Genomic DNA, 27,747 nt, shown 5'->3' on the forward strand with positions numbered 1-27,747 from the left:
CCGCCCCATTTGGTGCCTGCCCAGCTTTTCAGGCACACGGCCAATCGGCGCTTTCGTCCGCACTGTGAGCATTGTCAGCACTGTTTGTGGAACTCCAGTTCGTAGATCGCATGTCAGCCACGCCACCTGATGGATATATCATCGCATGATACGGTGGTAGACCCTACGCATACACAGAATAACGAGATCAAGGTTGCTGAAACTGCAGCAGTGGAAGTCGGTGCAACATCTCTGCTGCATGGTAACAAGGCTGCATCCAGCCTGGATTGGTGTAGTAATATTCTTTAAACAACGATAGTGCCGATACAATGGAGACTGCAACACCAGCGCATCTGTGCGCTTCTATACTCAATCATTCATTCTTGCGAGGTTGCCTTGAAAAATTCTGGCCAATATCTCCCGTCACTAATAGGGTGCGTCGCCCTGGTAGCTAACCACGAATCCATGCCCCATCGCTGACGAAGAAAAGGAATTAGTTCACTAACGGGATAACCCCGGAGCGCTTTGTGTTCTATAATGCCCGGAATCGCAACGTGGAACCTCCTCATCTCCTCAGCAAAATACCCGTGAACACTCTTTTCCTGCAATTCGGTTAATTTACGATTGAAGAGACAGCCTTGAGGCAGGTGGCATATGTTGTAGGGAAGGTTGAAGTAATGGGTCATACTTACGTGCTCCCATTGTTCCTTTGTCAACCCGAATATTCCAGTGATATCGCGCGGGAAGGCCGAAATGCCCTCGTCGTAGTGCGTAATCTTGACGGAGATGTGGTCACAATCGTGCATCATTGTGTAGACTGGGTTTCTGATGCACTCCAAAAAGTTGACATAATTGCATTGAGCGGCGAGCCCGGTCCTCACATCACCGGCAATCGGGAACTCAGTGAGAATGATGAATTCAACATTGATTCCGTGCTCATGGCGATGCTCTAAGAAGACTCTCAAACCTCGCAAGTTGGCTTCAGTAAAGCGTAGGAAACGCTGTTCGTATGCATACTTGTCGTAATCGGTCATATCGTCTTTTGGCATGTCCGAGTGGAACTGTTCGAACTTGACGCGAATCTGGAGATTTTGGATATGTTCTCTGGGGTAAACCGGTAGTGGTAGCTGGAGGTCCTTTGGTACTTCCTTAGGGGTGCCATCATCGTTACAACCCACCATATTGTAGCCAGAATCGCGCTCTAAGAAGTATAGTATTCCCTGCTCGACGCTGCAGACGGAGAAGGTGTTTCGCGCATAATACATCTTCTGTATCTCGAATGCGATTTCTGGGCCCATGTATCTAGGGTCCAGGAAATGGCTGTATGGAAGTGCCATATCACTCGGTGGCTTGTGGGTATGCACTTCTTTGATCCGACCATCAGGAAGTATAGTATCCTCGTCTTCGTGATCGAGTCTGAGTTGGTCGGCTGGAGTTGATGATATCGTCTCCATGACACGTTCAGTAAGGCCCGAAGTCATTCGTGTATCATTACTGTCGATAGGCTGGGACGAGCCAGTCTGCTGGTCAGATACCTCTCCAATCTCAACATCGACATTCGCACTAACGCCAATATGGGGTGCATAGGCTGGGTCAGTTCTTGGTAGCGGCCAGGTGGACACGACGTATGGGTGACGACTAGTCGGGACGAACCTATATCGAGGGTCGTGCAATGGCCGATCGTATTTACGGAAATGGTAGTACGGGCCCACAGGTATGGGACGGTCGGGTTCGACGCAGAGGAGTTCGTAAATCAGTTCACGCAGCTCAACGGGAAGTTTCTGATGCATCATGGTCGCAAGTTGCAGGCAGTCCTTCCTTGCATAGTAGAGTACATGTTTCCGGTAGATGAGATCGGCGGAGCGCACTTCCTTTGTAGCTTCTCGAAGCTCACGCTGCAACTTTGCAATTCTACTATAACGTCAGCCACTCAAGTATGTGTGCAAGTTATGCATGGGGTTTTTCGATTGTTGTTGCTCGCGCTGGACATGTGTGCGCAACGGCACAGAAATAGGTACACTTGGTGGACTCACTTCTCATGCTGGGATTGCGACTGCGCCGTCATGTGACGCAAAGGCGCTTGTAAAAGCCTGAGATCATTCAGGCCATCCATTTCGCTATATTCACGCGATAATATTAGGAGCCCGTGAGTTTGGAATCACAAATGCTGTGGAGAGTCCACTGCAACCCCACATTCTAGCGCACCCCGCCCATTGGCCAGTCGTAAACGCGTCGCGTAGTCACGCCTTTCGTGTTCACCCATCTCAACATCGGCATGGGTTGACATGGCCACTATCAAGGCCATCGAGGGCCGCTCTGTGCATCAGATCCAATCAGGTCAGGTCATTGTTGGGCTGGAGTCGGTATGCAAAGAACTTGTCGAGAATAGCATCGATGCAGGCGCCACATCGATTGGTATGTCTTCGCTGCACGATTCCTGGTTTGATGTGAGATGACTGACGTGGAACACAGAGGTGCGCTTCAAGAACCACGGGCTTGATGCCATAGAAGTTCAGGATAATGGTTCTGGCATTGCACCTGACGACTACGACACCATCGCCCTCAAGCACTATACGTCCAAACTCGCTAGCTACGATGACCTCGAGTCGCTCCAGACATTCGGCTTCCGCGGTGAGGCTTTGTCGTCGTTATGTGCACTCTCCAACTTCCACATCATCACCACTCGACCTTCCGACGGCCCGAAAGGCACACGGCTAGACTTTGAGCAGTCAGGCAAGCTGAAGGGGACGTCTGTGGTAGCGGCTAAGCAGGGTACAACGGTGGTGGTGGAGACACTATTCCACAATTTGCCTGTACGGCGGAAGGAGCTCGAGAAGAACGTCAAAAGGGAGTACAATAAAGTGCTGCAGCTGCTGAACGCATATGCTTGTATAAGCGTAGGCGTCAAGTTCTCTGTAAGCAATCAGATACCGAAAGGGTGAGTACGGATACTCATTTCCACCATTCTTCTGCTGTACTGACATGGTCCAAGAAAGAAGACAGTAGCTTTCTCCACGAACGCTAATGCGAGCACGCGTGACAACATCTCCAACGTCTACGGCGCAAAGACGGTTGCCGCCCTGATCCCTCTTAGTCTCCAGTTCGTTATGGACCCTTCAAGTCGGCCTGGTGCCACACAAAGCGCAAGGAACTGGAGCACGCAAGAGGATTCGGGCTCACGAACTGTCAAGATAGTGGGCCACATCTCCCGCCCAGTTGTGGGCGAGGGCCGCCAAACGCCGGACAGACAAATGTTCTTTGTGAACTCACGGCCTTGCAATCTGCCACAGGTTGCGAAGGCATTCAACGAGGTCTACAAGTCCTACAACATCACACAATCACCTTTTGTCTTCGCAGATATTCAGCTGGACACCAACGCTTACGACGTCAATGTGAGCCCCGACAAACGGACCATCATGCTCCATGATCAGACTGCGCTGTTAGAGAACCTCAAAGAGGCTCTTTTGGAACTATTTGAGGGTCATGATCAAAGTGTCCCTCAAGCTCAACTCCTAGGCCAGAAAACGCCCACGTCTACCTTCAAGCCAGCGACCATGCAGTTTCGTGAGAGCACTACCTCAGTAATGGAGGGTGACCGAAGCGAATCGGAAGATGCTGTTGAGTCTCGCCTGGAGACCCCAAGGAGATCTGACATGAGATCTGTTACAGAAACGCCCAGAATAAGCGATCTTCCAGGCTTTGTGAAAGCAAGTCTCATTGAGCGATCCGCTGACCGGGACCCTGAAGACCGAAAAATTCGTCCAGCGATTAGGTCCAGGAGAACCAGCACGCCTGAGGACAGCAAGGTGACTGGGGATCGTGTGTCGAATTCTCACATGTCTCAACGTAGCACTACACCTGAGCATGAAGACTCTGTCCGTCCACCACTTGCAAGGTCACAGTCGCCATTGTTCGAACCGGAAGAGATGACCGACGTGCCCGTCCGACTTTCTCAACCTCCGAAGATTGTTCAAGATTTCAACGCCCGTATAGCGTCTCAGAGTCCTCGTCAGCGCGAGCCCAGCAGCAAGCATTCACAACCTGTCGAGGATGGAGAGCATGAACAACAGCCAATTCCGGCTATCGTACAAACGCCGCAAAAGTCGTGGTCACAGAGTACAATTCAAAATGCATTTGACCGCATGCGTCCCATGCGTACTCCGATCCAACAAGCCACGATAACTGTGGGCGACACAACGACTGTTTCTACAATCGGCACCAGAAGTCAATCGATAGCCTCCAAACGAGCTAGGATACACACGCCAAAGTTCTCTCTTTCTGGCAAGCCATTAGATCAGACACCAAAGAAGAGTCTATTCAAGAACGGTCTAGGTGGCTTTGCGGCACCGGGTACCCAAGCAGAAAGTAGCGACGAGGACGATCAAGATGATGAGGAGGATAGAGAAGAAGAAGAGGATGGCAATGAAGTCACTCAGGACAGTAACATGTCTGATGCACCTATACGCTCTCCATCTCCAACCAAGCGCTTGCCATCTCGAGGATTTGAAAAGCCCCAAACTGATGACATCACAGTCTCTCCCAGCACCCCAGCGCCCGATTTAGAAATTGTTTCGGAACAAGATCAAGTAGCGGAATCAACGTCAGAGGCCGAAGCCGAGGCTCAAGCAGAAGCGGAAAACACAGATGACGACTACATCGAGGACTCCGAGAAGAAGCAAAGAGAAGAAACGAAGATTGCGCAGCTCATCGCTGAAGCCGAAGAAGCCGCTTCCCGACCCACTGACATGAACTTGAAGCGGGTCAACAAATTATTCAAAGTCAGTCAGAAGAAGTACTGGACCATCAATCTTGAGCGCGTTGTCGAGACGGATATTGATGCTATTGCTCGGCATATACAGAACATACAAGCGTCTATCGATGCCTCTATGCCAGGAACCGATGAGGTGGCTGCGCTTCCAACAAGTACTCAGCTGAACCAAGAAGACCCCGAAGAACGACTTAGTCTTACAGTAACCAAGGCTGACTTCAATGAGATGCGCATTATTGGTCAGTTTAATCTAGGCTTCATCATCGCCGTGCGACCACCTACTTCTACATCGCCAACATCAGATGTGTTTATTATCGACCAGCATGCGAGCGACGAGAAATACAATTTCGAGCGTCTGTCTGCGACGACAACGCTGGTGCCACAGAAACTCGTACATCCACATCCTCTCGAACTCACTGCTGTGGAAAGAGAGATCATTCGCGAGAATAAGCACTCGCTAACCGCTAACGGGTTCGTCGTCGATTTGGAAACCATAGACGAGAATGAAGCGGATCATCATGCGCAGCTAGTCTCGCTGCCCATGTCGAAGGAAGTAACATTTACACCCACGGATTTAGAGGAGCTCTTAGCACTCATTCTAGAGAACCCACCGTCATCCTCTACTTCCACATCGCGGCACATACCACGCCCTTCCAAAGTCAGGAAGCTACTAGCAAGCCGCGCCTGCAGGAGTTCCGTGATGATTGGTAAGACTCTTCAGCCGCCCCGGATGAGAGAGATTGTTCGACACATGGGCAGTATGGACAAACCCTGGTCTTGCCCCCATGGTCGGCCTACCATGCGTCATCTTTTTGGTCTGGAGAAGTGGCAAGGCTGGACCGAAGGAGACGGTGTGACAGGGGTTGACGTACAGGGAGCGAAGACCGATTGGAATGCCTTCCTGAAGAATAATACAGGATGAAACCTGCTTCATGCACATTAGAGCCAGAATATCCTCATCTCTTCCTTGCGACGCGTTAGGATTTTGGCATCTCGGCTTGACAGATTTTGATGGTCACGAATGGCCTGTATTGTTGTACCATTAGTAGAGACAATAGTTTTCGTATTGACCTGGGCACGGATTCTCCAATTCTGTATTCTTACAATCAGAATAAAGTCACATTCCAGAGCGTACTGCCAATCCAGGTCGTGGCTACTCTTCTAGATGCCGTAATTGTCGGACACATGATTACAGCATTGGAAACAACATTTCTCAAGAACAGAGAATGGAGAACATAGAAGCAGGGGTGGGAACCGTGTAGAGAGCATATTGCCAAACATGGCGGTGTTCAATCACGCATCTGAAGCCGTTCGCTCGCGGTTTGCTTAACAGCACCGTGATGAACTGGCTGGTGTATGATGAAAACATACTTGCTATATCAATAATTTTCCAGCACACCGCATATAATAGCAAACACACATCTACACTTCCTTGCTATGTACAAGGTAGAAATATCATTCCAAAGCTGTTAGACTCCTTACGGCATACCTCTCGACTCTTCTAGCCATTCCAGCTTCTCTCATTACATATCTGTTCTCCTGTTTGATGCCAACCGCTTTCTACAAACATGATTCAGGAGAATACCATATGGCTTATCGCAGGTTTCATGGCTCTGTCGATCTACCTAAATGGCATTCTAATTCAGATGGGTTTCCCTGATCCGTTTGCAGATCCGGATGAGTGGGATGACAGACCCTAAGGACTGAGTATAAATGATTATCATGATGAAGATCAACCAGAAGCTGAAAAGAAAGAGCAATAGTCTGGAATGATGGGCAAGCCTGGCTATGTTCAAACAAATCACAGTTTATTGAGGATTTTATCTGGCTTTCCTTGTTTCCCATGCGTCAATTATCAATCCAGTTATTCTGTCTACTATCCATTCGAAGCCATGACGTCCGAAAGTAGTTCCTACTCAGCTTCAGCCAAAGACTTTTCCTGGGCAAAAGCTAGCGCGCTTTGGGTCATAGTCATCATCATCGCTAGTCTTATCCTCCTCCGGATAATCTACAATATTATAGGAAGGATACTGAAGCGACAGTACAAGAGAAATCGAGAGCACGAGCTAGTTGAATTAGTGCAACAGCGAACAAGACTGCAGCTAAGTGGCAATGATGCAGGTATACAAAGGCCAGCACAAGCATTGACCAGAAGAAGTAGCGAAGTCTCGGTATTACCGCGGTATGGTACCGAACAAGGGGGATTGTATGATCAATATGTTGAGGTCAAGAAGAAGGGGAAATATAGTTATGTGGTTGCCTATCACTGGCCCAGTTGAGGGACGGATCACAGAAAGAAATAATGTGATGTGAAGGGATGATTTGGTAGAGGTTCTGGGAACACCGGGAGGATGACATGCTGGCATTGAGCATAATAACATGAAGAGACAGGATCAAGGCGTTCTATCATTTTCAGTGGCCTCCCTATTGTATCCCTCGCTCTTCTGCTCTCTTTGTAGCGATTTGGACATCGTACCAACAATCTAGTGCCTAAGCAGTGTTCTGCCGAGCTCACTCGTACCTGCGCCCACGCTTATGATGGATCAGTTTTACGAGATCTTTATGCTGTTTGGCATTTGTCTCGCCACCCCGCTCATGATCTACCTTATCTTTATAGCTGTGAAGAAGCCCATGCCAGTCCGTAGCTGATCATGTCTATTCAAAGAATACGAGAACCTACATGGTACCGGAAAGTTTGCACGACACGGCGATCGGTTTTACTGAGTTCACGAGCAAGCTCTGAGTCATGATGGTGAACATGGGGAAAATCGTGTACCTAGCGTAAAGTAGGTGGTGGATGATTGGTGTGTAGCAAGCTACCCGCACACCTAGAATGTAAAGCTTGTTCGCGACTCTTCTGTCTTCCTTTTCAGTTGGCCGTGATTGTGCTCAAGGATAGTACTGAACAACAAAACAAGTCGCGCGAAGGTTCACATACGTACGTTGTTGCTCGTCACAGCCCATGACATTTGCCATTGGCTTCACTTCTGCTCTTACTGATGTCACAATCTCCCACACTTGCGCTAGATTTCGCAAGTTTCGTTAATTTCCACCTTGTGCACCGCTTTTCATAGCCAAATTCGCACTATTGAGCCCAATAACAAAAGAGATACTACCAACCATGGCAGATGACCCGGTACCACTGATCTGGCGCTGGATACTCTTCAAGGAGTGGCTTCGACGTCTAAGAATCAGAACGCGCAATCACCACGGTGGACCTAAGAGAAGAGATCCCCAATCAGACTTATATTACGATTTCAGGACGACGAAACCAAGACCAACGCAGACGGCAGAGAATGCACATCCTGGGGTGCAGTATTACGCGTAGAAGTAAAGGAACTAGTATTGGATATGATACGATGTGCGGAGAAGGTCTAAATAACGAATCGTAAGCGAAAGCGATGGGGATCAGGAAATTTGACCGAAGACCGCGTGGGTGATGATATCGCGCTGGCCACTACGGATATTTCTGTGAGCTGAACATCGGATCTCATCACAAAATCGTTCTCTCAATACAAAATGATTTCTCATCTCAATACTTTATTTTGCGTTTGCTGTTCCGCTGTCAACAGCACAATAACAGTGCGCAATTTGTACGTGTGTCCACGACAATACGCTTGCCATCCAATGCTATAACCCCATCAGTATGTCTGAGTTCAAGCTTGTAACGCTCACGAGATGGAGGTCGAAAGCATAGTGGTGATCTGCCTGATCACACTCGTAGTCCTGATCGTCCAAATTATAGTCACTCTCCGGTTGTTCTTGTATCTCTACATGGCTCACGAAAGAGACGAAGAGCAAGGTTTGCAAATCCTGGATACGAGAACTGGGTCTGGATCTGCCCAAGAAGGTGCTGGACCATCATCTCGTCATGAACCGAAAGCTCTTACAGTGCCTGGATCTGCATATCCTACGAGCTCTATGTATAGTGTTCAAAGCGACAACAGCGACTTATCTCCTGGCTCCGAAGATCACTGTCACTCTCATGCGCCAGGTTCATGGGACGGCACGAGTGCCGCAGGCCGGAGGAGATATCTCAAAGACTTCCATATTGGCTTAGAGTCCGAGTCTGAAGCCCCCTCTTACGAAACAGCCAAACGTGCGAAGAAGCAAGACATTTTGAACGAAATATGGGAAAGAAAAGTATAAGGCTGTTGGGTATGCGCTTAGAGTACTTCTCCTGAAGTCGCAAATAGCATGTTGCACGTAGTGTATGTAGTGGTTCATAATCTTGTCGTATCAACTTTGCACTAGTCATAGTCAACGTTCGAAGAAAGCCGAGCTCAAGCACCTTAATGTCAAGAGCAGCTGGCATGATCCATAATCCCAACCGCCAAACATCCCACACTTCCTCGTGCTTTCCCTTCTTCGCAGTCGAAATCTACCTCTCGTTGCTCTTGTGGGCCATTTGCAGCTATAGTATAGAATCTCCACGGGAAGAAGCATGGCATCGCCAGAGCTCGTGTCGGATGGTATCAGTAGCGCGTTGCGACGATGAAGAAAGCAATCTTATGTGCACTGGTATCCAGCAATCCAACATCCATAGCAGGGGCTGGGCTGATGGCGACCACACCTGGGGTGTCACCAGAGAGGAAAGCGAGAGAAATTCAGTTCAGTAGGCATGATTGATGGATCTGTTTGTTGCATGCTGGCGATGAGCTGGAGGCGGAAGACCAGCAAGCGGCTGCGTTTGCATCGCGCGCTGTAGAAATGGATTCTAGCGTTCGCCTGGGAACTGGATGGCTGGTGGAGAGATTGCCTCTACATTTTGAGTATAGGCGTTGCTTGAGGGGTGCTCGTAAGGGAATGAGGCATCAAACGAGTGGGTGTATGCTATGTAGTCTGATCTGCTCCATCATCGGAAGCTCTATCTGCGGAAACCCTCTCGCATCATTCCTACTGGAGCAGGTTTTGCAGTCTGCACTAAAATACCATGATATTCAAGCCTCAACGCAGCCTTAAGCTTGGACTGTACATGGTTATGGTGACCTGTAGCGTCGCCAAAGTACCTACAGTCCCGTTGGCGACTGTGATTAGACAGGAAGTATTCGGTTGGCGGAACAATTGGGTGCTGGATGATTGTCAGAGGAAGCTGAAGATCAAGATATTTGGGTATCCTCCAGCCAGAGAGATGACGGATGAAGAATATTTCGGATGGACAGCATGAAATACTGCGCTAGAAATGGTATTGTATTTACAATTACTACACGACGAACAAGTCAGCTGTAAGAATTAAAACAGATGCCCGTCTACGCATCCTCAGGTCCCATATCGAAGAAAATGAACTCAGCGGGCTTGTCGCCCACACTCTCAATCTCGATCTTGTTTGGTCCTTTGACTCCATCGATGTACGCGCCATCACCTTCTCCCAATACTGTCTCTCCAATCTTGATCTGTGCTCCGCCCTGCTTGGGCTGCGACCGCCCGCCCATAACAAGATGTGCGTAAAGCTTCCTCGGCCCCTCAGCAACGACTTCGTGTACGACCTTCTTGCCCGGAGAAAGAATCGATGCATCCATGCTGAGGTCAGCCTGTAGCCCGATGGCGCCCTTGCTCTGGTCTAGGCGATCTGTGTATTCCATTATCCGGACCAACTTGTCAGTCTTCTCCTCATCGGTGAACTTCTTCGTCTCGTAGTGTGGCTTTAGACCTCTCTTGTTCGGCTTAGCCCAAATTTGGAGGAAGTGGACTTCGGAGTCGCGGTTACGGTTGTATTCAGAATGGCGGATGCCTGTGCCGGCGGAGGTGAACTGGACTTCGCCACGCTTCAGGTTCTCGAGATTGCCCATGCTGTCTTTGTGTTCGAGGACGCCGTTGACGATGTAACTGAAGATGAGGAATTCGGCGTGACTGTGAGTTCCTAAAGCAGTTGTCAGTAACGACCATGGGTATAATTTAGTGATGGAGACGCCATTTACATACCGAAACCAGTGCCTGCCTTCACCCTATCCTCATTGATAACCCTGAGCGGACCAAAGCTCTCATGTCTGGGGTCGTAGTACGACGCGAAAGAGAACGTGTGGTATGTGTACAGCCAATCGTGATCGGCATGTCCGCGTTGCGACCAAGGGCGCTTGGTGACGTTCATTGAAGTCGCGGTCGACATTGCGCGTACGGTAGGTTTGGTAGAAATAGGAAAAAAGATACTACGGAAGGTGCTTGAGAACGCCAGGGTGATTGCAAAAAGCCCTACGATTACTGTAAGTGCCTTTGTAGTAGTTGAGTAAGATGTATCTGCTGTGGTAGAGCGATGTTGAGTTGTTGTGTCTGACATCACGAAAGGGGATTTCCTGGCATCGAACGTGTCTGGGGCTCTTTATAGCTGTCAGTAAATGGACGGTTAGTTCGCGCATCATGCGCATCATTTCGAAGCTCCATTTGCTTCGCGCATAGCATTTGCAATGAGTGACTAAGGCGCTGTAATGCTGCTAATAGAAGAGATGTGGGGAAGGGGGAAGACGCTAAGCTGATTATTGATGGATGACGAAATCGCCCCAATTCTTCATCAGCTAGATCTCATTGGACGCTTGCCGAACAGGCGCCGCGGAACATGTCCGATCAGAGAGCACTTGCTGCAAGTCATTGCAATTTGGGCATTGCTTATTTACTGCCTTTTAGAGTTGACGTGCAGGTACGAGAAAGAGCTAGTGTAGCAGGATACTAATCTTACCCGTTTTCGTGCCGGGCAAGTGCGAACGTCGATTCCGGACGGGCATCTACCATCATGGCTTTGCAGAACTTTGACCCAGATGCGTTCTTTGAAGATTGGTCCGAAGAAAAGTACTCTCCATCTTGCAATGAGAAGGTTCTCGCGCAATGTATAGGGGAGTCATTCGGCATCCCGCCTACAGACAAATACGTCTATCGGGCACAAGCAGAGACCACACTGCATGCCACACAGAGAGCTATCGAAGCGAAAAGAAGCCATGGATTGCATGGATGGTATCATGACAATGGTGGAAAACCTATCCAACCACCTCATCCCTCCCTAGAAGAAATCCAAGCTTACACATCCCTCTTCTCTCCCCAAAACAACCTCCCCACAGCGCTCAACAGCTTCGCCAAATCAGCAAAAAGCGACACCCTCCGCAAAAACATAGGAAATCACCTAAACGACCGGCTGTTCAACAAGTCCACCAATCTGATTCCTTCAAAAAGAGATCCCAAGAAACCAGCTCGACAGCACAAGAACCCTTATCTGGATCTCTGGAAGTACTCGTGTGAGGAACTGGAGTGGGCTGGTCCTTTACCATCGACTACATACACCCGTATATCCCATCACATTCTGCCAATTTTCTACCATCACTTTGGCTGCGTAGTGCCCTCGTATGCCGCCCTGCATGTCCTAGCCAAACTGGCTCAGCCAGCGAAACCAGCCAAAGAAGATGTGCTCCCGATCTTGGACATTGGTAGTGGAAACGGGTATTGGACTTACATGTTACGCAACTTCCCGATCGCTCACATCGGTACCTCCAAGCCACTCGATGTACGTGCCATCGATAACCAGATCAGCGAGTACCGCGTCTCCTGGATCAAAGACACTATCATCACAGACGGCAAGGAGTATTTGAAGAAACACGATGGTGGCAAAGGTTGTGTTCTGTTACTCGTCTATCCCCAGGCTACAGGTGGTTTCACAGGTCCATTACTCAAAGCTTTCCAAGGTGACAGGATAGTAGTTGCGGGAACGCAGAATGGGAATGGATTTACTGGGTTTCAGGATGTGATTGTGGATGAGTGGGTAGAGAAGAATCTCAAGGCATTTGAGCTGACATTGAGGATGCCGTTGCCGAGTTTTGCGGGCAAAGACGAGGCACTTTTTGTGTTTGAAAGGAAGAAGTAGGGACGCATCACGGCTGATGGAAACAGAGATTGTATCATACAGCATATTGTAGCTGCTCATGCTCATCATTCATGTAGTAGGGTATGCTAATAGCTGCCTTGCTTTCCTCTACCACTTGGCCTCCTTCCTTGCCAAAAACGCGTTCAGGATAGCGAGGAGCTTCTCCAACGCTGCGAGCCACTGTTCCAGCTCAGCCTGGACCTTGCTGTCATCATCGCCAAGCTTGCTGTAGAAGTCCTTGCGGTAAGGTGTAGCGCTCATGGCAGCGCTGAAGACGGGCTTGACCATGAAGGAGTGGTGGGGCTTGAGTGTGTTGCCGTAGGCGTCGCGGAAGGAGTCGGCGAGCTCCTTGGAGGGGTTGGAGATGTTGTGACGGAGACCCTGAGCAGTGAAGTCGAGGCCACTGTGACATGCATGTTAGTGGCATGATGCTGTCGAGTGGAGAGGATGACTTACCGGGTCAGCCACAGGAGACCCTCGGTGGCAGTGTGCTTCTTCTCCTTGAGCTCGTTCAAGCAAAGCTCCTGGAGCGTCTCTGACTGGGCTGGTGCAGCAAGCTGCCTGTCGCGGATTTTCTGCACCGTGTTAGCACCACGCTTCTTATGGCATCACTTCAAGCTCCCAGCCTCTACGCACCTTGATGTTGCCGCTCATGTCACCCTTGACGGGCTTGAAGGCCACGGAGCCCAGGACATCGAAAAGAGTGGTGGTGCTCTCAGCAGCCTCTAGGAACTCGGTCGTCGAGATGGCACTGTCCTTGGCCTCGTCGACAGGGACGTCTGCGAAGCTCTTCTTGAGGGTTTGGAAGAAGGTTCCGCCAGGGGGGTATGCAGCTGCCATTTTGAAGTATGTGAGATGTGTAGTGGCGTGGAAAAAGCAATTGAGGCCTGTATGTATGGGAGAGGCGGAAGATGTTTGTATCAGAGAAAGGTGGTCTCGGCCCAAGCGGTGAGCTCTGCTCCGTTCAACACGCGTGGCTTTGGTGGGGCATGCGGCTGCAGTAAGCTAGCGCGGGGAAGGCGCGACGCACAGGGTCTCGACGAGGGGAACATGCAAGCGCCTAACTCAGCTCACGCACCTGGAGAATGTCTTGGGAGCCACTTCGGGACGTAGAATTGTATCCGGACATACTATGTCCTGCGCGGAGAAAGAATGTCCGATGGTCATGACTTGCTTGTAGTATAAGACCATCGAGCTTGCTACAGTCGTCTTGCTCGTAAAGAACCATCAATCGGACCCACGATAACGTTAATCGGACCTTCTGATCCTTACCCTGACTATTCCCGAAACCTACGAGCAACGACAACCACTAAGATGCCGTCACATATCCACTTAGTAACAAACATACACCGCATAGCCTGCATTCCAGGTGACGGAATCGGAGTCGACATAACAGAAGCCGCCATCCAGGTCCTCAACGTTCTCGCCAAGACCATTGGCGGCTTTGAATTCGACTTCAATACCTTTGACTGGAGCAGCAAAAACTATCTCGAGCGAGGATGGTATATGCCACCTGACGGCTTAGAGCAGTTGAAAGCCTATGATGCCATATACTTTGGCGCAGTAGGCTGGCCCAATGTTCCCGACCACATCTCCCTTTGGTCACTCATCTTGCCGATTCGAAAGTCTCTAAATCAATATGTCAATGTACGGCCTACACGCATCCTCCCCGGAACCACGTCTCCTCTATCCAATTGTAAACCCGGGGACCTTGATTGGATGATTATCCGCGAGAACAGTGAGGGCGAGTACTCCGGCCAAGGCGGCACCTCCCATGAGGAAAGTCCCCATACCATTGCCACCGAAGTGAGCATCTTTACGCGCGTCGGCATCGAGCGAGTCATGCGATATGCGTTTAAGACAGCACGGTCGCGACCACGCAAGAAGCTGACCATGGTGACCAAGAGCAATGCCCAAAGACACGGCATGGTTCTCTGGGATAAAGTCTTCTACGAGGTTGCAAAAGAGTACGAAGATGTTGAAATTGACAAGATGCTCGTGGATGCTATGACTGTGCGCATGACGCTACATCCTTCTACACTGGACACTATCGTTGCTACCAACTTACATGCAGATATCTTGTCTGATCTTGCTGCTGCGCTGAGTGGGTCGATTGGTATCGCGCCATCGTCTAACCTCGACCCTACAAGAAAGAATCCGAGCATGTTTGAACCTATCCACGGCTCTGCGCCGGATATTGCAGGCAAGGGTATTGCGAACCCAGTAGGTGCATTCTGGAGTGCTGCTGAGATGGTGCGATGGGTTGGCGAGGAAAAGGCAGCGGATGGGCTTATGAAGGCGATTGAGAATGTCACCGCAAAAGGGGTTAAGACGAAGGATCTTGGTGGCAGTGAGAATACCAAGGGCGTCACAGATGCGGTGTGTGCGGAGATTGAGACACTCTTCAAGAGTGGCTGAGTGGTGTCAGCATGAACGACTGCGCAATATGAGATATATGTACATACCCATCATCAACACAAATTATACCACTTGTATGCCAATTTTCATATGCAAATGGTATCTTACTCTCACTCCAAGAACAACTCAGGAGCCTCACTCCGTCCCTCCACGACCCTACTTCTCATCCGCTTCTCCCTCTTATTCCTCTCATCGCCCACCTCTCTCAATCTCCACCAGTCCCTCCAAACCCTTATAGCCTTACCTTGAATCAAGCCCTTGCTAACAGGCCCAAAGTCGTTGCTATCCAAGCTCTTCCTCCAATTATCCCCTTCAAGCCATACATGTCCATATGGCACAACCACCTTGCCCACTTCTGGACCATCCCTCGCCGCTATACTGTCCTCATCATGATCTACCAGCCCATCCGGTAAACCCTTCAACCTCGCCTCATAGACTTGCGGATCAAGCGCATATCCCCTTGTAGGATAAACCGTATCTCCTTCCATAGCGACAATGCGTTTGATACCCATCTCTCCTGGTTTATGCGGTTTCCAAAACGTTACGACGTCACCACGTTTTATGCTCCAAACCTCCTTTTCGCTTTCTTTATGAACTGTACTATAATCAATCGTAGCATGGTACGGTATCACAATGACGTAGTCTTCGCGACCAGTCTCGTGCGCATCCGGGCTGAGTGTAGGTGCCATGGAGGAACCGCGGACGTGCTGTATTTCGAACCAATTGTCGCGGATGAAGAGCATGGCGGAGATCGCCGCGAAACCGTTTATGCCCCATTTTATGTAGCGTCGGCCTGTGCGGGCGTGGCTGGTTTCATGCCATTGAAGTGGTGGTGGAGGAGGACGACGGACGGGGCTCGAAGGTGATGCCGAGGCGGATAGGGATCGCAGCGGGGCTTGCGGACCTCGATTTGCCAGTCTGATTGGTAGGGAAGGCCTCACATACTGTTTTGGCGCAGCAGGAGGTATCGTAGGGAAGCGGATGGGAGGTTTGGGTGGCATTGGAAAGATTGGCGTTGCGATGGGGTCGTCGAAGGCGAAGCGAAGTTGCTCGGCAATACTTGCTCGCGTTGCGTCTGTGGACGCACATGCAATGTGCTCGCCATGTTTCTTTGGAGAGCTATAAATTTATCACCCACGTTTTGCACATCTAGATGTTGCATGGCGATGATATTGCTAGCTCAAAGGTGCTGTTTTAAAGCACATGCAGATTGGCACAAGCTGACAAGTTGATGATAACGTGGAAAGTTCAAGAGGTATCGGCGTATATCTAGCTAAATGGCAGCTATAGTACAAGGACTAGTACATATCCACAGCATGCAATCGCTACCATTCGGTCGTTTCAATGCTCGTCAAATCCATAATTTAATCTACTTCAGGGCCTTGATGACAGCGTCGGCGTACTCGAAGGTCTTGGCCTTGCCACCCAGGTCACCGGTGATGGTCTATAGAAGGATTAGCATACATGCTCGTTTCAACGTGGTGGATGCAACTTACCTTGCCCTCGGCGAGAACCTTGAAGATGGCCTGCTCGATGTTGCTGGCCTCCTGGGTGAGACCCATGTGTCGCAGCATCATGATGGAGCTGAGAAGAAGCGCGGTGGGGTTAGCGAGCTGCTTGCCAGCAATGTCGGGCGCGGAACCGTGGACAGCCTCGAAGATGGAGCAGTTGTCACCGATGTTACCAGAGGGAGTAAGACCGAGACCACCGATGAGACCAGCGCACATGTCGGAGAGAATGTCTCCGTACAAGTTGGGCATGACGAGGACCTTGTCGTTGTAGGGGACAGGGTCGGTAACCATCTTCAAGCAGGTGTTGTCCAGCAGCTCGGCGTCGAACTCAATGTCGGGGAACTCCTTGGAAATCTCGCGGGCGGTGCTGAGGAAGAGACCGTCGGACATCTTCATGATGGTGGCCTTGTGGACAGCGCGGACCTTCTTCCTGCCAATGTCGCGGGCGTGCTGGAAGGCGTATCGCAGAACGCGCTCAGAGGCCTCACGGGTGATGAGCTTGATGCTCTGTACGACGCCATCGACGACAATGTGCTCAATGCCAGAGTACTCTCCCTCGGTGTTCTCACGGATCAGGACGGTGTCGACGTTGTCGTAGGGGGTCTTGTAGCCGGCGATGGATCTGCAGGGACGGACGTTGGCGAAGAGGTTGAAGGTGCGGCGGAGGGTAAGGTTGAGGGAGACGTGGCCCTTGCCAATGGGCGTCGCAAGCGGGCCCTTGAGGGCGACCAAGTTCTTCTTGACGCTGGCGATGGACTCGTCGGGGATGACCGTCTTGCCGTCCTCGTTCAGGCGCGGGGTGACGTCGACCGACTCCCACTTGATTGGGACATTGGCAGCCGAGTAGATGTCCTTGACCGACTGCGCAATCTCGGGACCGATGCCATCACCCTCGATGAGGGTGACCGAGTACTTGCCGTCGCTGCCCTTGGTTCCGTGGAACTTGGCCACCTCGGAGGCGTATGTTCGGGCGGAGACCTATGCCGCGGTCAATACTGTTCAACACGTCGTCGCCTGGAACCTGCACGCCTCGACGTGTCGAGGCGCAAGACTCGTCTGTCCCGCTCGCTGGAAGCTCACCTGGGAGAGCGCGGGCGCCCATCGGGAGCGGTTGGCCTGGCGCAGGCATTGGCGCGCTGGGGCGGCGAAGGAACGAGCAGCCAACATGTTGAGGGTATCGCAGTGTGGCTACAATCCAATTGAAGCTACACTTTTGCTGTGGAAGTCGTCAAGGTGGGTTGGTCGGCGGCGGGAGGGTTGCGCAAAGCTCGGATACAGAAAAAGAAAGCTCCACCGGCCGCGGGATGTCTTCGTGCGTCAAACCGGTACCTTCCGCCTCCGTCATGGCATCCCGTCCGCCCAACGCCCTGCATTCACTCTTGCGCCCTCGGTTAACACCATGCCTCTTATCTGCTCGCCATGTCCTTGCGGAATAGCAACGACAGCACCCGCTCGAAACAAAGCATCGTGACGCTGCATCTCGCATCCAACACCACTCGGCGCAACGGAACGACTTGACTAAACCCTTTGTCACATGCCAAGTTTGTCACTAGGTTGGCCGTGTCATCTCGGCATGTCTGGACGGGCTTCACTTGCACGATTCAAGATTCTGATTCGCATGTTGGAAACAACAAAACAATGCCATAGTACCATCTTGGATTGAGACAAAATTTCTTACTCGCTGGAATCACATGCAAATCCCTCACCAAGAGCAGCATACAATAGAACCACACGTCCGCTCATTCCGTCCTCCTCTCAATGTAGCACAGCGGGCTGCGGTCTCCGAACCCTCTCCTGCATCTCCTCCTCGCTCATCGTCAAACCCGACTGTGAATTAGTAAAAGTCGCTGAAGCACGCTTCCTACCACGCCGATCCAGCGCAAATACAACAATTGGGTAAAGGAGAAGAGCGGCACCGGCTATGGCGCCAAAGACTAAAAAGCCAAGGAATATGCGGAATTCAGTACTAGAAGTGTCCGGAGGGTGAGGAGGTGTGGGGAAGACAGAGGTCGTGTTTTGTAGAGTGACTGGGTGGGTGTTGTTATTACCTACAGCTCTGGTTGCCATCGCCGTGAGTGTTCTGGCCGTCTTCGCGTGGTACGCCGATATGAGTAGCAAGCAAAGAGAGAAGTTTTAAAGAAAGGTTTGAGCAGCTTAGGGTCGTTGAACCCGACGTTGTGAACATACTCACCTGGCGGTCAGTCACTGTCGCTGTACAACACCCAGTCTGCGTATACAGCGTTTTCTGACTTACGACTTATGATGAATTTCTGTCCGTCTCTTTTCTCAGGCCTCGCCACCAGCTGATACCGAACCAGACGAAGCAACTCAACAGCAATATTGACAACAACTTGAAAAATATTAGATCCACGATACTGGAGGGACTAACAACCAAGAACCGGAACCCTTCGAAGATATCCTTGTCAACATAGTCTTCTACCAAGGAGAATGGCTGGCTTTATCTGGCCCGGTGCCAGCCCAAGCACCAGTCCGACTGCCTCTGCCTCATCGGCTCTAGGCTCGCCCTCTAGAACATCTACAGCAACTTCAACAGCATCAGACGGAGGCGCATTCTTCTCTTCCGACGTCCCAGCCTCCACCGCACTCACCTCGACCGCACTAGATTATGGTACCTTTTACTCATCATCCATTTCCCTATCGACTTCCACTGCATCAGATGGAGGCATGTTCTTTTCTACAGACATCTTGGTATCTGCTACTGGTCCTACGGTAGTTACCTCGACTGCACTAGATTCCGGTATCTTCTACTCATCTGACGTCTTCACCTTGACATCAACGGCATCAGATGGCGGAACATTCTTTTCCTCCAATACTCCTACATCCACTGTTGATTCGCACACCAGTGCCCATTGTCTCCCAACCGCACACCTCGACAACCCTCTGAACCCTAATGTGGCACCGCCGATTGATGCTGTACCATCATTCGTTGACTACAGCACACCACCAATTGCATTACCTGAAGTTGCCGGGCGTGCTTTCGACCGTGGAACACCATTTGAGATGCCCAATCTTACGTCTTTAGGAAAAGAAATGCCTACGGGGTTATCGTCAGTTTTGACAAAGCGGGCCGTTCCCAGGATCGCGAGTAACCCAGGTCCGATTCTCGGCGCTGTGGTAATCGTTCTGGGTATCGTTCTTGCGTTGTTCTTGTCAGTCAAGTACTGTTTGCGCAGAAGTTCCGGGCCCCACGATTTGGAAAAGGGAAATTATCCGTACACTCGCGGTCGTCGTCGCTACCGGGATGGTTCACCTTCAGTCACTCGTCCTGATGACATTCCAATCTCCGAAGGCTATGGCATGGATCCCGTCGATCTTGCTCGCGCTCAGAATTGGCAAGACGGTTTCTCTGAAAAAGGTGTGGATGTTACCCGAGACTGTGTAGATCGAGCCATTAGCGCTGACAACTTTCAGTGGATTCCCATTTCCGGAGGCGGTAACGGTGGCGCGTATGTATCTCCGCAGCTTCCCAGCTCCATCCCAACACGCAAGCTGGTACCTAAACCCCGTCCTGTAACCCAGCTGCCGGTGCCCTCATCCGACCTGCGCCCTCTAGATATAATTGATCAGCCAGTCTCCGCGTTGAGTTCGGACGATGGACAGATTGATCACAACCGTACGCGAGATTACAACAATGGCTCACCTCTTAACTCGCCTACAATGCGTCGTGGTCCTTTTGGGTGGTTGTGAGGGTGCACCCGAAAATGTGGTGTGGTCGCTGAAGATGAAACACAAGCAGTTGTCAGAGACGCGTTTTCAGCGGGTGGACCTCGGGGTTTTGGGTTTCGCACACATATCCTGCAATCTTGCTTTTAATCCTAATACTCGTTACTTCAAACACAGTGATTAGTTCTTCCCATCAATGTTCCTTTCTTTATATTACTTTTTCTGGGTTTCATTGTTCTTATCACGGCTTAACTATCGTGAACCACCCTTCGACATTTCACTCGTCCACATTCATTCAACAATTCACCCACAGTCGTTTCTACATATATTTTCGCAACCGGATAATATTCCTACCACGTTCTTTACATAGATAATACAATATGCCAGCGCTTAAATTCCACCACCGCGCGGAATCCATCAACGCCGAGGACCACAAAATCGGTCCTATTCCCTTACCATGGTTTATTCCAATGTGCATTTTTGCGCCGTCTTTCCTCGCATTTATAGTATGGGTGTTTTACCTGCAAACCGTGAAGCGATATCAAAACAAGAAGCAACTACGGGCGCAACAAGAGCAGGAGCGCATGGCGAAGAAAGAGGTAGAGACGCAGATGCAACAGTTCATTGGGGCCAGCGCAAATAGCGCATATATTCGCGCACCAGAAAGAGCCGTGAGAAGATAGAGAGTAAAGATGAGTCAACTCTATAAAGATACAATTCCATGGCAAGAGAGATGTGGATGAGGCGAAAAACGGTGTCCTATGCCGGCTTCAAACTGCGCAAACCAGCAGTGAGTAGTGCACACTGACCTTAAGGGCTTTACGTTGTTTACTTACAAAATGATTCCAGAGTCTTCAAAGCGAATATTGTGAATGCAACATGTCTCGCAAGTCTTCACATCACATCTCCACCTGGTCTACAAGAGATCTTTGGAGTCTCTTCACCACATTTCATCATTCTCTCTCGACGCATCATAAGATACTCTCAAAGCCGGACTTCCAACCACCTTTGTATCCAACAAAACGTCATTACAACAACATGCCACTATTCTACCCCTACATCCCCAGCGCCGTCGCGCCCACACCAACCCACAACTGCAACTGCGCGCCTTCTATGCCTCCCTTCTCTTTGCTTACACCAACGGTAACATCGCCAGTAGACTTCGCCCGAACATATTTCTCGACATTGGTGTCCTCACACACTATTGAGGGCATTTTACACCGAATCTCTGCGGCAGATACCCTTGCTACACCTACCTCAGCACTTGATTTGACTATGAAAGCAGAAGCCCCCGGATCTGATGGTGGCGGTATATCGACTGGTGCTACTATCGGTATCATCGTCGCTGGAATCGTCTTACTTTTCGGTATCGCTTTCGTTGTGGTGAAGGTGCTTCGTTATTGAGTAGAAAGGGAGGGTTGTTCGTCGTGAAAAGGTGTTGGGAAAGGAAGGGGCTAGATTAAGCAGAGAGTTCCATGGTTGTATAGCAATGAGGCTATGTGTTTAGATTCTGATCAAATGTGATAATGATTAGATGACTAGATCTTTGCGGCTCTTGTTTTGCTTTTTGTTCGCTAGATGGCAAGCGAAGTGGCTTGCAATCATCTTTTACTAGTACTGAACGACGTATCGCATCGAGCCATACATATCTATTTTCGCTGCCGTAGTGTCCTAGACGCATCTTCAGATGCAGTTCATCCTTCCGTGTTGATGCCTCTTTGACTTCTTGATCTTTTTGCTGTCATTGCTTTCGACGCTAGACAAGAAGCCGTCCTTTTGTAGCTTTATGTTACCAGCAGGCGGGACCACTGATCGCTTTCTTTTGCCATTGTTCTCACTGGGGGGTGAGGAGCGAATTGGTAGTGTTGATATGAGTGAGAAAAGAGTGGCGAATGTAAGATGTGGTATATCGAAACTTACTGTCGTCTTCCTCATCATCTGAGTCTATGACCACACGTCGTTGTCGTGGACAGATCTCCGATACGGCTTTGCTCTTCCCATTTTTCTACGTTCAATTCGGTCTCTAGTAGTTGAATCGCTGTTCATCCTCAGTACTTTCCTGGTGCCGTGATCAGAAACTATGACGGCAACTTGGCATGTACCGGGCCTACTGCGCCGCATCGGTCACCATTCTGTACTCGTCCTCGGGGCTTATTTCTTCGTCATTCAAAAGCTTCACGATCGCAAGAACGAGAAATCTGCCAGCTTTACAATCGATAGAGTTCAGATGAGTTACTACCGCGCGAAATGCAGCCTTTGATGGCCTGGTTCTTCTCTTAAGAAGGGGTCTTGGCTTCGTATATGAGAATCTGGGGAATTGCACTACCATAGCGGGAGGTTGGAGTAAGAAGGATGATTAGTCTAGTGTAGTAACATTTCTGGGTAGCAATAGTATGATTTAAAAAGAGAGATGACAAACAGAATCTGTCTTACTAAGAAAGCAAAGTAAGTAAGAGTTTGTCACTTTAAGATAAAAGAAATTGCTAAACATAAGAATTATTTGCGTAAAGACTATTTTCTGTCTTTGTTTCACTTTTAAGACTTGTGAATCATCCAAAATGTCGTTTCCACAAGGCTAACATCCTCTTTCTAATTATTCACAATGTGAGGTGCGTCCTTGGTGCAGACACACTATGGCCGAGTTTAGTGATGATCATATAGGTCTATAGGACATATGATGATTTGGCTGGTCAATAGACGTTTGAGCGAGTCAGGGGCAGAGAAGCGGCTCATGTGCAGAAAGAGGATCTTGTGGTGAGCTAAAGTGTAGGATCATGCAAGGTGAGAAATCCAACAGTATGTATCCAACAAGAGCTTTGTGTATTGAACGTCGCGATTCAAAATATCATAGTATTTCTAGTACACCTATATACTTGTGCATGATCTGCGGCATTGGACGTGCGGGTTGAGTGCCATTCGGTGTCAGCATTGGATACTGCCCCTCGCATCGCACATCACGACAAAGTTTCGTGGAGGCCTGTCATTCAAACCCTAATCAGAATCAGCAACCATCAAGGTTAATCCAAGGGCCTCAAAAAGGAGGCTCGAAGAAGCGATGTACGCTCTCCGCGGGCTGCGGAGTGCAACGTGTGATGACAGCTAGCGTACTGAGGTGGAGCTCGGCCGAGGCCTCCGCTAATATTCGAGCGTATGTTTGCAAAACATGCCTGGTTGGATAGACTCCTGGAAGTAAGACGTCGTCATTTTGTTAGCTTTTTCGTACGCAATCATGTACACAACAGACAAACACTGTGTGAGGCGGACGAAACGCTTCCTGACGCCTTGCTGAAGGTGGGTACGCATCATGGGTATCCTTGTTGATGACTTCAGGTAGTTGTATTTATATTGCTTTGTAGACGACGGGGGATGGCGTCAGTTAACTACACGAGTACTACATCTGAAATCTGCTACCATCATACAATCTTCCGTGCGATCCTTGCATTCTGTCAACAAAACATGTGTCCTTACAAAGCCCTAGAGCCTACTACGGAGTCGGAGACCAATGTGTGAGTTCTCAAAAAAAAACCAGTTCAATTCCTTCAGCAAACGATTCTAACGCGCTTATTCAGGGTCATAATAGGTGCTGGGCCCGCGGGTCTCATGGCCGCTTGGTGGATGGCGCGTTGTGGCACCAAGGCACGCATCATCGACAAGCGTGGAACCAAGGTGATCAATGGCCATGCCGACGGGCTGAGGCCACGTACGAATGAGTTCTTCGACAGTATGGGCGGGGGGATAATTGAGAAGCTTGCGAAAGAATCGTTCATATTCGAAAACCTGAAGAACTGGGTATGTTAACTGTTTATAATTTCACTGGCAAGGCACATTCAATTAACTCAAAAACAGTTCCGAGATTCTAACGGACAACTCATCCGTGCAGGTACGCAGCAGCTTCAGGGAGACTACGTCAACGACCTACCCTCTCCTTTCCTGGCTACCACTATCTCCCAGGGACGTATTGAACGTTTCATCCTCGATTCAATCGCTGAGGTTTCCAACGGCGGGTTCAAGGTGGAGCGCGGTGTTGTGGCTGAATCCCTCGTCTACGATGCTTCCCAAGAGAATAACCCACACAACTATCCTATCCAACTGACTTTGCGTACGCTTTCCGACATTGAGGCGAATCCACCCCCAGCACCAGGTGCTTTTGGCGGACGGGATGTCATCGCCAAGGGCAATTTACCGGACGATGAGGTACATCAGGAGAGCGGTACTAGCGGCTCGCCCGGGCATGTTGAGCTAGTCAAGGCCAAATACGTGATCGGTTGCGATGGCGCACATAGCTGGCTTAGGCAACAGCTGAACTACAAGCTTGAAGGCGCCTCAGCTCACTCCGTATGGTATGTCATCAACTTCGATATGTCCCCAAGTTGCATTCACTGACCGTTATTAGGGGCGCGATAGACATTGTCCCAATGACGAATTTCCCCGATATACATCACCCTTCCTTCATCAAGACTGAGCTAGGGATACTGATGATCATCCCCCGCGAGCGCAATATGACGCGTCTCTACGTACCCTTGGATACCGCGTCTTCTAACGAAAGGCTTGATCGCTCATCAGTCACTCTCGACCAGATCTTCCAAAAAGCCAAAAAGTTCTTCCAGCCGTACACACTAGACTTCAAAGTTTGTGAATGGTGGAGTGTGTATGGGGTCGGTCAGCTTGTTGCCGAACGCAACCAACATCCCTCCGCTCGCATCTCTCTAGCTGGAGACGCTGTACACATGCATTCACCCAAGATCGGATTGGGCATGAACACAAGCATGCAAGACGGATACAACCTCGGATGGAAAGTTGCCATGGCAGCAGCTGGTATAGTTCGCGATGAGAAAGCTCTCCTTACGACTTATGTGGGGGAACGATACCCCATCGCTCAACGACTCGTCGCTTACGATCGAACACTTTTCGGTGAACACGGAATCGTTGACCCCGGAGAGTACCTCAAGCAACATGAGCGGTTCAAAGAGTTCGCAGACGGCTTCAAGCTCGATTATCCGGAAAGCATGTTGGTTGCCAAAACGTTGTCTAACCAAGCTGCTGCGACTGGGCTCATTATTGGAGAGTCTTTCAAACATCAACGAGTTTTAGGCCACGTGAACTCGCAGCTGTACTGGACTACCAAGCTATTTCAGAGTGACGGTCGCTTCAGGATTGTCCTTCTGGCTGGAGACGTGAGTCTTCCAAATCAAATGGCCAGAGTCAATACGTTCTGCAAAGAACTTGACGAAGAGAAGAAAGACAGGAACGGTAATGCGACATCGCTTCTTCGCACCCGATACCCATACTGCTTCGTCCAGCCCTCGCCTCCGCTGTTGCGGAATGCCCTGGCCACCAGCCAACATCCTGCCATCTCTTTCCTCCACGAAAGACCCTGCAAGTCGATGATTGATCTTCTCGCCATCCACAGCACCGTTGGTAGCACGGACTCTATCTCAATGTTTGACTTCCCTGTCGCACTGTACGGCCCTTTCGACGCCGATTACCATGGCTGGGACCACACACGTATCCATGTTGATCAGGCTGTGCACTATGACCGCTACTGCGATGGTTTGGCGTACGAGAGATGGGGCGTTGACAGAACGAAAGGTGCTGTCGTTGTAATTAGGCCTGATATGCACGTGGGATGGGTCGGTGATCTAGAAGATACACAGGCTATAGAGTTATACTTTTCTACTATCTTTAAGTAGGTCGCGTTAAGCGATCAAGTACTCGCAGCCTTAATCTACTAGCTGTTAGCTTAGCATAATAAGAATGCTTACCTAATGTTACATTAATTCGAAGTCCTAATTTCTACGCTGTTTACTATTAGAACAAAGATCTACACTACTATACTATGCAACTAAAAAGGTACGTATAACTACTAAACTACTAATTATAGTGCAGGATATTATATATTATTAGCTAGACCGAACACCTACTTACTGTGTTATGGGCGGAAAGAGGCCTGCTAACGAGTATGCATTTGTCCTATATACAGAAGAAGAAAGATAGAGAAAGAAAGAAGTAATAGTACTTTTCTCTTCTTATAGCGCAAAGCGTTCGTACGCTACTTGCGCTAAAAGTGTACGGAGAAAGGTTCCTCCCTTCCTGGCGTCTGTCGTACGACTCACCGGCGTAGCCTCTTACATACTGAACTTATGCCTGCTGCTATTACAACAGGCAGAGGCTTAGAGTAAGAAGCCTTAGCTAGGTAGTCTCGAGGTTAGGTTAGTTATCTGAACCTGCCCGGGATTGCGCTGGGACGCAGCCGGAGTTCTAGGCGGGGCTAGGATAGCTATCTAACTCCGCTTAAGATTGCGCCGGAACTTAGCTAGAGTACTAGGCGCTATCTATAACTTGCCTAGAGTTTAGATTTGCCTACACCTAAATACCTATCTTATCCTAAGGAGATCTCGATAGTTAATTCATCTCAACTTAATCTACCAGCAAGCATCTCTTGATTAGCCCGTTACATCTAGTATCTCAATGTCGCCATCTACACATCTGTCGTGTACATCAGTGCTGGTAGAGGAGTCGGAGTTATTGGAAACATTAGAATCGAGACTGTAGTGGACGAAGTTGTCTAGAACAACAAAGTCGCGGCCACTGCTGGTTCCTCTTGCGTGCGTAGGATTCGTGAATGCCGACGTCGTTCGTTTTGCGCCTACATTCGAGCGGTATTTCGTGTTTGACTTCGTGCTTTTAGCTGCTCGAGCAAAGCTTGTAGACTTATGAACCTTGTAGCTTTCAGTAGTTGCTTTGATGGACGAGTTGATGTAGCAGTGCCGAAATCGGGATATGGCTCGTCGTCATCCCATTCCAATGCTGGACCATTCGAGTCTATCTTGAACATAATCTCGTCACTATCTTCATCTACTCCAGTTCGATACCGCACTGTTGGTGCCTCGCTCATTCTAATAGCTTGTTCCCTGGCTCGTGTTAAGTCACCCTCTTTATCGATGATGAGTTGCTAGAGATCTATGACAGCAAGAGCCGGTACTACAGCCATCAGTTGAGCGACTTTGCTTCTCATACTGAAGTCATCAATATCTAGGAGACTCATGTTTGTATCCCGTAGGAGGTTTGGTTCCCGACTGGGTGCCCCAGGAGGTTGATGTGTCGGACATTTCATGAGCGGGCAGTCGCGAGGTCCCGGCATCAGCCATCGTGGTCGATCGGATTCTTAAACTAGCGTTCGAACGTCTACCATTCATTGTTAGAGATGTTGTGATGCTTTCGAAGTCGTCACAAACCCAGAATCAGTGCGTAGCCCTTGTGTTCTCATGTTTCCGTCATCTGCTGTTGTAGCACTGTGAAAACGACGACGTTTGCGACATATGGCAGGCTCGTGAGTTGCCGCTGCACCTCCACGACTAAGAGGACTTTGGATAACATCCGAAGACGCGCCTCGGTATGCGAATGTGCTAACAGGGCTCTGTGTCTTTGTAGTGTCTCCCAAAATAATTTTCTCCTGATGCCTCGTGCTACTGGAAGACGTGGGTGAGGAGCGGCGCGGAACGCAGTCTGTGGGCGCATGGGTATTCTCGAGTGGCGCGTTGACG

General features: G+C 49.8%; 10 protein-coding genes across 10 annotated transcripts; 5 read left to right on the top strand and 5 right to left on the bottom strand.

Moving 5' to 3' along the window:
- Window positions 1-356: 356 nt before the first annotated feature.
- On the bottom strand, window positions 357-2,092 carry J4E82_000345 (uncharacterized protein; the record flags this gene model as incomplete). The annotated part of the gene is made up of 3 exons (XM_051726666.1): window positions 357-581; window positions 672-1,890; window positions 2,013-2,092. The coding sequence occupies 3 exons, from the start codon at window positions 2,090-2,092 to the stop codon at window positions 357-359; spliced, it is 1,524 nt and encodes a 507-aa protein (XP_051593848.1).
- A 172-nt stretch (window positions 2,093-2,264) lies between these two features.
- J4E82_000346 (uncharacterized protein) lies at window positions 2,265-5,669 on the top strand (the record flags this gene model as incomplete). Its single annotated transcript, XM_051726667.1, has 3 exons — window positions 2,265-2,394; window positions 2,452-2,917; window positions 2,972-5,669. The coding sequence occupies 3 exons, from the start codon at window positions 2,265-2,267 to the stop codon at window positions 5,667-5,669; spliced, it is 3,294 nt and encodes a 1,097-aa protein (XP_051593849.1).
- A 4,327-nt stretch (window positions 5,670-9,996) lies between these two features.
- J4E82_000347 (uncharacterized protein) lies at window positions 9,997-10,853 on the bottom strand (the record flags this gene model as incomplete). The annotated part of the gene is made up of 2 exons (XM_051726668.1): window positions 9,997-10,607; window positions 10,670-10,853. The coding sequence occupies 2 exons, from the start codon at window positions 10,851-10,853 to the stop codon at window positions 9,997-9,999; spliced, it is 795 nt and encodes a 264-aa protein (XP_051593850.1).
- A 618-nt stretch (window positions 10,854-11,471) lies between these two features.
- J4E82_000348 (uncharacterized protein) lies at window positions 11,472-12,590 on the top strand (the record flags this gene model as incomplete). The annotated part of the gene is made up of 1 exon (XM_051726669.1): window positions 11,472-12,590. One exon carries the CDS (start codon window positions 11,472-11,474, stop codon window positions 12,588-12,590), a length of 1,119 nt encoding a protein of 372 aa, XP_051593851.1.
- Window positions 12,591-12,698: 108 nt separating this feature from the next.
- On the bottom strand, window positions 12,699-13,430 carry J4E82_000349 (uncharacterized protein; the record flags this gene model as incomplete). The annotated part of the gene is made up of 3 exons (XM_051726670.1): window positions 12,699-12,993; window positions 13,047-13,165; window positions 13,227-13,430. The coding sequence occupies 3 exons, from the start codon at window positions 13,428-13,430 to the stop codon at window positions 12,699-12,701; spliced, it is 618 nt and encodes a 205-aa protein (XP_051593852.1).
- A 474-nt stretch (window positions 13,431-13,904) lies between these two features.
- J4E82_000350 (uncharacterized protein) lies at window positions 13,905-15,008 on the top strand (the record flags this gene model as incomplete). The annotated part of the gene is made up of 1 exon (XM_051726671.1): window positions 13,905-15,008. The coding sequence occupies one exon, from the start codon at window positions 13,905-13,907 to the stop codon at window positions 15,006-15,008; it is 1,104 nt and encodes a 367-aa protein (XP_051593853.1).
- Window positions 15,009-15,118: 110 nt separating this feature from the next.
- On the bottom strand, window positions 15,119-16,009 carry J4E82_000351 (uncharacterized protein; the record flags this gene model as incomplete). Its single annotated transcript, XM_051726672.1, has 1 exon — window positions 15,119-16,009. The coding sequence occupies one exon, from the start codon at window positions 16,007-16,009 to the stop codon at window positions 15,119-15,121; it is 891 nt and encodes a 296-aa protein (XP_051593854.1).
- Window positions 16,010-16,377: 368 nt separating this feature from the next.
- IDH2 (NAD-dependent isocitrate dehydrogenase) lies at window positions 16,378-17,686 on the bottom strand (the record flags this gene model as incomplete). The annotated part of the gene is made up of 3 exons (XM_051726673.1): window positions 16,378-16,452; window positions 16,505-17,497; window positions 17,600-17,686. The coding sequence occupies 3 exons, from the start codon at window positions 17,684-17,686 to the stop codon at window positions 16,378-16,380; spliced, it is 1,155 nt and encodes a 384-aa protein (XP_051593855.1).
- Window positions 17,687-19,204: 1,518 nt separating this feature from the next.
- Window positions 19,205-20,227, top strand: J4E82_000353 (uncharacterized protein; the record flags this gene model as incomplete). Its single annotated transcript, XM_051726674.1, has 1 exon — window positions 19,205-20,227. One exon carries the CDS (start codon window positions 19,205-19,207, stop codon window positions 20,225-20,227), a length of 1,023 nt encoding a protein of 340 aa, XP_051593856.1.
- Window positions 20,228-23,705: 3,478 nt separating this feature from the next.
- On the top strand, window positions 23,706-25,893 carry J4E82_000354 (uncharacterized protein; the record flags this gene model as incomplete). Its single annotated transcript, XM_051726675.1, has 4 exons — window positions 23,706-23,709; window positions 23,784-23,992; window positions 24,050-24,543; window positions 24,597-25,893. The coding sequence occupies 4 exons, from the start codon at window positions 23,706-23,708 to the stop codon at window positions 25,891-25,893; spliced, it is 2,004 nt and encodes a 667-aa protein (XP_051593857.1).
- Between the last annotated feature and the right edge of the window lie 1,854 nt (window positions 25,894-27,747).

This window comes from Alternaria postmessia, assembly GCF_024291825.1.
Source record: "Alternaria postmessia strain BMP 2775 chromosome Unknown scaffold_1, whole genome shotgun sequence".
Classification (NCBI taxonomy): domain Eukaryota; kingdom Fungi; phylum Ascomycota; class Dothideomycetes; order Pleosporales; family Pleosporaceae; genus Alternaria; species Alternaria postmessia.